An 11,245-nucleotide genomic window follows, 5' to 3' on the forward strand; every position below is an offset into this window, starting at 1 on the left:
TCCCTCAGAGATTCATTAAAAAGAGGTTCTACTGTAGATACACAGGGGGATCCAACGAAAAGTGAATTCTTCTGTCACCTGTCTGGTTTTGTCACTGCTTGAACCACGGTATAGAATATTCTATTAAATTAATAAATTAATTAAAAATGACATTAGGTGTACTTACCAAATTTAAATATATTGCTCAAAGTGAGTATCCTCCACTTCCAAAGTTTTTTTGGGACTCAATTCCAGGCACGCTCGAATGTCGAATGTCATTAACCCTTTCGTTCACAAGATTGTTTACAGCAGTCCTTTTTTTTTATCATATGCAGATGCCGTAGACCTCTACTTAAGAAGAAGTTTAGTCTATAAGCCTATGATTATGAAGGAACTCGTGTTTCCAGATAGCCTACTCTCATATAAATAATGTTGCTTCAATTTCTTTTAACCTTTCTGTCTCATTAATTGTTCTACAACAAAAATTCTCTGAGTTATAGTGAAAGCCATTTCACTTTCTTAATTTGCCAAACACTAACACTCATAAATAATGTCACAATGAACACAACACGTAACCAGTACATCATCTTTTCACCAAACTGGGCTGTTGACTGCTGATGGGATTTCCCCATCACACCTTCCCACAACATTCGTGACCTTGTGTGCATGGCTGGAAACTCTGTTGTTCATTGGATCTCATGGTAATATTGCACAGTAAGTGTTCATGCACAGTAATTACTGTATGTGTCAACAAATTCAGTCTTTAAAGTTCAAAGATAGTATCAAAAAGGATTGCAGGTATTAACATTCCAAATCATTCAGTGATCCATGATCTTGTTAATACAGTACGTAAATTCTGGGAGCCAGGAAATGTTACAAATAAAAAATGGCAAAAGATGGCGTATATGTCACCCAAAAACAATTGAAAAATGTATCAGCTTTGATAATCTCATTTCTTGAATTAGAAAAAGGTGTAGAAATTAATAAATATTTTACACTTGTTATTACATTTATTCACATAGAAACATTATTTACAAAGTTAATTAATCCTGGTCTTTAAGCCCATGTTTATTAATTAAAAATCTTAACTGCTTGAGTTATTAGGAGTTAGAGGATCCTTAAAAAGAATATCATTTTTTTTTTTATTTGACACTATAGATTCAGAAGGGTTCAAATGGCCTGGAGGTCAAGAAACTTTGCTCTGGATGAGAGTTTCTCCCTTTCCTTTTTCAAGTAAAAATAATATAAATATGCACACTATTCCATTCATCATCAACAAGCAGAATATATCTTACAAAAGAATAAAACATCATTATCTTGTTATGCCTTTCAACGAGATCTAGCAGCACAGTCCAGGTAAAAAATGTGTTTCATGGTTTTACATAAGCAGCATTTTTGTCTGGAAGAATAATCTCAGATATAATAGAAGACAGGCCTTCGATATCTTGAAGAAGGCAGCCTGTCTCTTGACTCAACCGTTGGATAATTGCTCCATTGTTGGGTTCTGAGATTTCAGCTGCACATGCCACAACAGCGCAGGCCAGGAATAACTTATCACATTCCACTGCCAAGAAGCTCTCCCTGAAAGAACAAAGTGAAGGCAAGCTGTTACCAGTGAATGAGAATTTGGGAAAACCTATACTAAAGTTGTAGCAGAATGCAGATTACAAATTGGACACGTGTTTTGCTGAATAAAAATTTTGAATTATATTACATGCACATTACATACATTCTATTTTGTATTCGACAGATATTAGAGAAAAAATGGGAGTATAAGGGTACAGTACATCAGTTATTTATAGATTTCAAAAAGGCGTATGACTCGGTTAAGAGAGAAGTTTTATTTAATATTCTTACTGAATTTGGTATTCCCAAGAAACTAGTTCGATTAATTAAAATGTGTCTTAGTGAAACTTACAGCAGAGTCCGTATAGGCCAGTTTCTATCTGATGCTTTTCCAATTCACTGCGGGCTAAAGCAGGGAGATGCACTATCACATTTACTTTTTAACTTTGCTCTAGAATATGCCATTAAGAAAGTTCAGGATAACACAGAGGGTTTGGAATTGAACAGGTTACATCAGCTTCTTGTCTATGCGGATGACGTGAATATGTTATGAGAAAATCCACAAACGATTAGGAAAAACGCGGAAATTCTAGTTGAAGCAAGTAAAGAGATAGGGTTGGAAGTAAATCCCGAAAAGACTAAGGGTATATGATTATGTCTCGTGACCAGACTATTGTACGAAATGGAACTATAAAAATTGGATTTATCCTTCGAAGAGGTGGAAAAATTCAAATATCTTGGAGCAACAGTAACAAATATAAATGATACTCGGGAGGAAATTAAACGCAGAATAAATATGGGAAATGCCTGTTATTATTCGGTTGAGAGGCTTTTGTCATCTAGTCTTCTGTCAAAAAGTCTGAAAGTTAGAATTTATAAAACAGTTATATTACCAGTTGTTCTTTATGGTTGTGAAACTTGGACTCTCACTTTGAGAGAGGAACAGAGATTAAGGGTGTCTGAGAATAAGGTTCTTAGAAAAATATTTGGGGCTAAGAGGGATGAAGTTACAGGAGAATGGAGAAAGTTACACAACGCAGAGCTGCACGCATTGTATTCTTCACCTGACATAATTAGGAACTTAAAATCCAGACGTTTGAGATGGGCAGGACATGTAGCACGTATGAGCGAATCCAGAATTGCATATAGAGTGTTAGTTGGGAGGCCAGAGAGAAAAAGACCTTTGGGGAGGCCGAGACATAGATTGGAAGATAATATTAAAATGGATTTGAGGGAGGTGGGATATGATGGTAGAGACTGGATTAATCTTGCTCAGGATATGGACCAATGGCGGGCTTATGTGAGGGCGGCAATGAACCTCCAGGTTCCTTAAAAGCCAGTAAGTAAGTATTACATGCACACTGTGTATGAAAGCCAACTATTATGATAAAGGATAAAATTATTTAAATAGAAGAGGAAGCATTGGACTTCCCCTATGAAATATAGAGTGCAAGATGTTTAAAAGGTTGGACATAAATCTAACTTCCTCTTCAGATGAAAGAAAGAAAGAAAGAAAAGCAAATTACTTGTTGAGACTATAACACATGGCTAAGTTTGACTAACCGGCAACTGAGAACAGAAAACAAATCCAGCATAACAACTGTACAAAAGAAGGAACTGTAAAATTAAACAGTGGTGTAACAGGTATTAAAAATCTTCCACTTAGAAATAATAAATAAATAAATACGTGGTGTGACAGCCCATGGAGAGCCAAAGCCGACCAGCCAACTGCTCACGTTCACATGCCTTAGTAGAAGTGAACGATTCTCCACCTAGTACAAGAGTAATGTGGTCACTATCTTGCTTACAAAACAGAACTTCATTACTCATTTTAGCTCCCGAAATTCGTCATGATGCTGGGTTGACATGGGTCCATATTTAATGAGAAAATTTTTTTCCCCCATAAGGACTCGAACAAGTACTCATTCTGTATCGTTAGCTTAAGGATGAGTCCTTAAGTCGTGCATTTAGAAATAATACCAGTTTTGCCATACATCTATCTCATCTATTTTATAACTACCACATACTGATACTTACTAGAAATATTACATTTCAATACAAGTTGCAAAATAATAAAAATGCTAAGTGAAAATGAAAAGGATACCAACAGCAGGCATAAACCCAATTGCATTAGATAAATGGGAAAATTACTACAGAGACAGGACAGGGGAAGATGATTTTATTACTATCTCAAAAAATGAAGGAGATGTAGATCCAATTACATTAGATGAACAATCAAACTTATAGTTTCAACACAATCTCAAGGGAAAAAAATGGAACTCTCTGCATCATAATCCACAGTTAATTCCCGATTTACCACGAAAATCGTCTGTAGCTGCATTTAGATTGGCAACAGGCCATGGTTGTTTGGCCAAACACCTGCATAGAATTGGAATATATCAGTCCCCCTAACTGCCCATTGTGCAACTCAAACCAAGAAATGGATTCGGAACACCTCAAAATCTGTGCTTCAGTGGCTGACCATGATAATGTTTTTGAAAAATATTGGAGTGCAAGAGGTCAAATGGCTTTGTCAAATGCCTGGCATTAGAAGACAACAACATTAGATGAACTCATAACATTAAATCAGCTAAAAAATAAGATGATTCCAGGAACCGATGGAGCAAATTTTGAATTTATAAAATAAGCTCCTCTCGCCTTACTTATAAGACTTTTAGATCTTAACACTTTATGTTGGAAATATGGACATATACCGGAAGAATGGAAAATTGCCAATACGATACCCCTATCCAAAGAAGGCTTAAAAATAATTGTGAAAATTACAGGGGAATAAGTCTACTAAATACATGCTACAAAATAATGCAGAAATACTAACTAGTAGACTCATTGAAATAAAATATAAGTACTCCTTTCAGAAGTAGGCCTATATGGTTTCAAAAAGATACATTATGCATAGACTACATATTCTCAATGAACCAGTTACTAGAAAAAGCAAAGAATTTCAAAAACCAACCTTTATTGCATGGTCTTTTCCTGAACAAAAATAAATTAAAAATCAATATCGTTGATTGACAACACTTAAGAAGAATCATACACTTGATGAGAAGACTCCAAACAAAATTTACTGAATACTTCAAAATTAAACTCTGTCATTCTGTTGTTAGAAGTACCAGTAATGAAATACTCCCTTAAGGTGGCCTCACTTCAGAAAAGAGGATTTTTGCACAATGTAAGACCAATAGAATCTAGACAGATCTTAATCATAGCTGTATTTAACATTTTATTTTTATGTAACGAATTTCTTTATAATTTTTAATTTAACTTCCTTGTACGAATGCTGAAAAGTATTCTGTATCTGCATGCACATCCCTGCATTAATGTAAGCTTCTGAAATACTTATATTCTAGGTTGAATATTGCAAGTACCTTTCTGCCTCTGTGCGTTCCCATCTGCCAGATATCATATGAAAGAGCCTCGAGTATATTTCTTTATGCTGAATGTAAACCACGTCCAGAACACTGATGCTTGTAGAATGCAGTAATTTTATATCACTAATTACTTCCAGTTTTGAAAGCCTTTCTGTTAGATAGTCAACATACATCAGTGGATGATATAATGGCAGCTGTAAAATATAACCTTCAAGATAATATATGCTAATTACACTTTAACCTGAAAATCTTAGTCATATGGAGATTTTTCTGTTAAACAATGTTACGCCAAATTGTTTCGCCTTTACCAAAACTTGTACTTTGTTGATTCTTGAAATAAAAAAGAAACTATAAAACAAGTCGTAAAGCCCTTAAAAATAACATGTAACTGTTGAGATTGTTTAGTCAACTGTCTGAACCTCACAAGTGATATCAACAAGGCACCACTTATAAGGCAACTAGGCCAGGAGATAATTGAGTAGAGTGGCCAGCTCTTTTCCCCCTCCATTGCATACATCGCCGACTAGCTACATATTACACTAGTCAGGTTTCAGATGCATACAAACAATTGTTCTTCCTTTGACACATGAGTTTCTTCTCAACCAATGACCCAACCAATTCCCTTTCCTCTTCCTGATCAGTTTCAGCATCATTCTTTCTTCACCCACTTTGTCCGACACAACTTAATTTATTATAACTAAATTCTTAAGTGATTTATAAAACAGTTATATTACTGGTTGTTCTGTATGGCTATGAAACTTGGACTCTCACTTTGAGAGAGGAACAGAGATTAAGGGTGTTTGAGAATAAGGTTCTTAGGAAAATATTTGGGGCTAAGAGGTATGAAGTTACAGGAGAATGGAGAAAGTTACACAACGCATTGTATTCTTCACCTGACATAATTAGGAACATTAAATCCAGACTTTGAGATGGGCAGGGCATGTAGCACGTACAGGTGAATCCAGAAATGCATATAGAGTGATAGTTGGGAGTCCAGAGGGAAAAAGACCTTTGGGGAGGCCGAGACGTAGACGGGAGGATAATATTAAAATGGATTTGAGGGAGGTGGGATATGATGGTAGAGAGTAGATTATCTTGCTCAGGATAGAGACCAATGGCGGGCTTGTGTGAGGGCGGCAATGAACCTCCGGGTTCCTTAAAAGCCAGTAAGTAAGTAAGTAAATTCTTAAGTGATACAAACTATTAAAAGTGTGTAATAAAGATGTGCAGTATTGTCAAAATTGTAGTGCAGATCCTATTTAATAATATGGCATCAGAATTTTTGAACTTAGATTATTTTTTTCCGTGTACCCTTCAATTATTTTTTCCTTTTTATTTTATTTATTGTGTTTTACTAATTAATACTGCATTGTAAATTTAGAAGAATGAATTTATTTTCCTTTTATTTGTTTTGTGAGGAAACATAAAGATCAGACTTCCACGTTCTTCACCTGGATTACCACATTAAGAAGAACACATTGTATTGCAATTTCGTTCATACCTTAAAATTGAGTGTTTCATACACTCTTTTCTCTGAAGCCATGATATTGTGTAACGTAAAACTTTGGCCAACGCTCTTCAAGTAGTTCATAATAACTGAAGAATGCAGACACTGTAATAGAGAAAATAAATGTTGTACTGCAAGAAATGGATAATCGTTTCAAAACCAACATTTAGTAATATTTTAGAAATCTAGTGAACAATAGATTTAATAATACAGATTTTATTCATAGTGCTGTCGTTTCTAGTGTGTAGGCTTTTGTGCAGAGGCGGAACTAGGAAAGAAATTTCAGTGGGTCAGTGTCCATCATTCTGTCCCCACCTCCACTCCATAGAAATATTTAAAGGGTACTTTTAATGCTATTTACTTATTATTTGAATTTTTGCTGCACTTAGTTCACATGCTTCCCTTAGAAATTACTAATAAATTCATTTAACTATATCACTTCAAAGAGTTATATTTATGAATTTAAATACTATTATAGTCACAATCATGCCATAGTATGAAAGAAAAATTTTACAACCTCGAGCAGGAATCGAACCTGCGACTTCCTGTTTTCCAGTCAGGCGCTCTACCACTGAGCTATCGAGTTCGTCTCATGCCAAAGCCTTGAAATTATCCTTTCATACTGGCGACTCTGTTATAGAGTACTGTCCATAGCGTCTGATCTAGTCAGCACCGCTTATGGGTTGAAAGAAACTTTACAAATGTAATCTTCATCTTACGATGTTTGGTGACGTATACACGTCCGTTGATGTGACATATTAATGAATTTAAATACTATTATAGTCACAATCATGTCAAAGTATGAAAGAAAAATTTCACAACCTCGACTTTTCAAATCATCAGATACCTCTGCCACGCTCTTTATAAAAGAACAGACTTAATTCTCCATTATAGATCAAGCTAGGCTATTCGTACGTAATGTTGTGGGCATGATTCTCAAGATACATACCTTCTTATAGTTGACGAACTTAGAGGCAAGCTGCATACAGGACATTGCACGTAGAATCATCTGCCTCTGTATTCTCTCAGTTACACGTTCCCACTGGCGTAACAGATGATTGTCAGGAGATCTGTCCCAAATGCATTCGTGTAACTGCTTATGATGTCGTGCCATAAATCTGTCAATAACAATCAATATAAATTTTAATTTTGTGTTAGAAACAATGAGCTCATTTTTATTTCTCAATATTTTTATCAAAGTTTAGTCTTTGAATGTTAATTAAAATTTTAAGATTTGCTATTGTCTTGAAATGTAATTTTTTCTACATTCCTAAACTGCAGGTTCAAGATTTTTGGGTCATAGATATAGATATAGCGTTTAGGAGCTATGTGTCTGCTCCACTATCAGATGAAAGAACTGAATTGGAGTTAAATAATTGATTAAATGGCGATCTTATTCGTGTTAATTATGTAAGCATGTGTGGCTTACAGCTGTTTCGGTGTTGCTTGACATCATCCTCAGAGCCTTCTGTGTCTCGGCATCATCTCAACTTCGCTGCCTGTTGTGCGGGTGCGTTCGTGTGATGAAGAGTTGTGTCAAACAGTGTGTGTGTTCTGAAATTGATCTGTGTGTTGAGAATTTGATTAGAGTGTGTTTTAGTGTGTCTGTATATTTCATATTGTTCTAGTGTGTTGAGTTTTTGGTTTTTGGGTTGTATGTGTAGGATCTAGTAGGCTCTGAGGATAGTGTCAAGCAACACCGAAACAGCTGTAAGCCACACATGCTTACATAATTAACACGAGTAAGATCCCCATTTAATCAATTATTTATATTCAAGTGTTAAAAGTAGCGTAAGAAAGATTCAACATGAATTGGAGTATTTATTGGGTTCATACAAGAGTTACTCTGTAGAACTGGAGACTTAAAAATGTTTCAGTACCTATCATATCCTTCAAAAGTTCAAAAACCTTGCTTCACGCTAAATTCTATGAGAATTTTACCTCATATTCAGTTTCAGAACTACTTAAAGTTCCATCCCCTCGTGAACTCTCTCTCTCTCTCCCTTTGCTTTTCAATATTGTTGCTATTCCAAACTTAATAACAAAGGATTGTAAAATAAAAAGAGCCAGTAGTGATGAAATAGTAGAAAAATTATAAATTCTTATGATATTAATTGCTTTAAAGAGTTTACTAAAGCCAATTTGTTTTATACTTCATTTATAGTGAGGTAATCCCCTTCATTAACTGATATGTAAACATTAAAATACTTGCTAAATTTTGGATACTCAGCTAATATTGACAACAAAAACTCATGTGCTTACCAGTTGTCGCTTTAGAACCACGAAATACTCGTACAGGTATATTACAAAATTTTTAGGGTAAATACCGTATATTATCAGGCAGCCCCCCACTCCTCAATGAGCAGTGCGACGTGTAAGAAGTGCGTGACCAAGCTCTTGCTAACGTAGCAAAGCGAAGTAGTGTACCGTACATAAATCGATATAAAGTGAGAAATAAGTGTGGTGAAAGAGTGAAATAGAATGAATATCTATAGCTTTGAAGAGAGAGCATTGATGTAATTTTATTAATAAAAAATTCGAAAATTACAAAGCGAAAATAACTAAGTAAGGGAAGGAGAAAAAAGAAAGAACAACTTAATTTTTTTTGGAATTGAAGAGCAAGGAAAGAACAGTTATAAGAAACATAGAAAGTGTTAGTGAATGTGTGTTGGGAATGGATGGGAATAGATATTGGAGATGCAAGTTAAAGAAATTTATAGGTAGAGACGTGGTAATAACAGGCCTATACTGGGTGTTCATTTCAAAGTGTCATGACGTCACTGTTGTGAGTCAGCGATTTGAAGCGAGTTTCAGCTTTTATGTCAGAGAAGTTGCCTATTATTCAAGGAGTTCAATCTGAACTTGAGAACGTGTATGGTATAACTTGAATGTCGTAGCAACAGATGGCGGTCTGTAAAGTCTGTGTGCTACCATAACCTCTTTCGAACTGTGTTTTGCGCGGGCAAGTCGTACGCAGGGTATTTGTTATCATCGATTGCATACGGCAACATTCCACAACACAAATCAAATGCTCCGTGTCCATGTTGACCGTCGAAGTTAATGTCAACAAGTAATCGTCTTAACCCTCTCCCCATATCCCGACAGTAAGAAAAAAAACTCACTTCAGTATGTGTTTCCAAACAGTTCACATTGTTGCCACTATTGGCGTTACCGTACGTATCGGTAAGTAATCTTCAGAATGAACGCCGTACTTGCTAGGCAACTTCTCTCGCATTTAGGTAATACGCCTCTGTGGAAGTGTAGGAAGATTGAATTCTCTAGGCTCATCGGATAGCCACATGACGACATACAGCGAGCCATGACACATTTTGAACTGAACACCCAGTATTAGTGAAATTGTCGAATGCGATGATTAAAGAGAAGATTGTAACAGAAAAGCACTGAAAGGTTTTAATATTAGTATGGAGAATGATTTCGAGTACGAAGTGAAGTGCAGAAGGAAGGTATTAGTAGTACTCTTTTTGAAGACAGCTAGAAAAAATGAACACTACGTGAAATTATTCATATATAAGTAAGGTACGTATTTAAGTTAGAGTGGGCTTATAGCTCTCCCAGTGATCAAATCAATTTCTACTAATCAATACTATAAATCCAAGGCATTGTATCAAGTTCCTATAGTGGCTGAGATATAAGTAATATTCACCATAGTTTATTTCAACATTCCACAACACAAATCAAATGCTCCGTGTCCATGTTGACCGTCGAAGTTAATGTCAACAAGTAATCGTCTTAACCCTCTCCCCATATATGAAATATTTCTTAGTAAATAATATTCGAGATATGAAGATCAAATCCACTCTTCCCTTTTTATACAAAGACCAGTGTAGGCTAAAGTACTTTATGCTTACCTGTCAAATATTTCAATTGTGAGATACCGTGTTTCAGGAGGTTGGTCAAGTTTCTTGCATATTGAAAATATCACTTCAACAATTGTAGGTGACAGAATGATAAAAGGAACAACTTTATCTATAACCCATTCGTTATAAGCCGTTTTACTGTGACAATCCAACTGTCTCCACCATTCCTCCTGATAAAGATCTGAAATAAATACAAATGCATTAGTGCGTAGTTACACAAATACCAAGCCTATCGTTTTTAATTTGTTCTCTTTCATATTAAAATTACTGAGATACTGCCTAATCGATTAGAACTTACAGAATTTTTTGATCTGTTGTATACATTCAAAAATAAAATAGTAGATAATGATGACTATCTCTATTAAAAACGAATACCATCAGTAAAGTACCCGTAATAAATTAATTTCAATTCCTTAACCTTACATTGTCAATCTGTCTAAAGGACATTATTGTCTTACCTATATATTCTGTGTTCCACCTATTAAAATTTGTATCAACATCTTCCTCCATAGTAATTCATGATTTTTACCATATCAACACAGTGATATCAATATGTCATTTAAATACGGGTAACAGGTATTTAAACAAATTCAAATAACGCGCTAGTCACATGTAACATGTAGTGGGAGTGAAGGTTTCATCTTTACCTTCTTGCAGGCACGGGTAGCTGTAGGGGGAATTTACTTTTCATGAGAGGGAAATTCATTTCAATACAATAAATATTGTGATCAGTGTCGCCAATTCAGCGGTTTCCCCGCTAGATCTGACGTTTTTATGTGTTCATTTAGCGAGTAAAATTTATAAAATTTATATTACTGATATACGGGTTTAGCGGATATTTTAGCACTCACAGTGGCAAAATAATTTCATTTCACATTTACAGCATAACAATTTAGCGGTTTCTGCACTGATTCATAGCAGTTTTC

General features: G+C 35.2%; 1 protein-coding gene and 1 non-coding gene across 2 annotated transcripts; both read right to left on the reverse strand.

Annotated features, from left to right (window-relative positions):
- Positions 1 to 982: 982 nt before the first annotated feature.
- LOC138705613 (cyclin N-terminal domain-containing protein 1-like) lies at positions 983 to 10,829 on the reverse strand. The gene is made up of 6 exons (XM_069834213.1): positions 10,778 to 10,829; positions 10,311 to 10,500; positions 7,391 to 7,559; positions 6,436 to 6,546; positions 4,932 to 5,128; positions 983 to 1,560 (listed from the first exon to the last, which is right to left on the reverse strand). Exons 1-6 carry the CDS (start codon positions 10,827 to 10,829, stop codon positions 1,350 to 1,352), a joined length of 930 nt encoding a protein of 309 aa, XP_069690314.1. The 3' UTR covers positions 983 to 1,349.
- Positions 6,955 to 7,027, reverse strand: TRNAS-GGA (transfer RNA serine (anticodon GGA)). The gene has a single exon. It is a non-coding gene; the product is annotated as a tRNA-Ser (tRNA).
- Positions 10,830 to 11,245: the final 416 nt, after the last annotated feature.

The sequence above is a fragment of the Periplaneta americana genome, chromosome 9, assembly GCF_040183065.1.
Source record: "Periplaneta americana isolate PAMFEO1 chromosome 9, P.americana_PAMFEO1_priV1, whole genome shotgun sequence".
In the NCBI taxonomy this organism is placed as follows: Eukaryota; Metazoa; Arthropoda; class Insecta; order Blattodea; family Blattidae; genus Periplaneta; species Periplaneta americana.

What these genes read in the sequence shown, in the direction of transcription:
- LOC138705613 (XM_069834213.1), bottom strand. Translation starts at nt 10,829, where the DNA reads ATGGAGGAAGATGTTGATACAAATTTTAATAGGTGGAACACAGAATAT. An exon ending in ACAATTGAAATATTTGACAG is followed by an intron (nt 7,560 to 10,310) that starts GTAAGCATAAAG and finishes TGTTATTGACAG; the next exon opens with ATTTATGGCACGACATCATA. An exon ending in GAACGCACAGAGGCAGAAAG is followed by an intron (nt 1,561 to 4,931) that starts GTACTTGCAATA and finishes TTGTTCTTTCAG; the next exon opens with GGAGAGCTTCTTGGCAGTGG.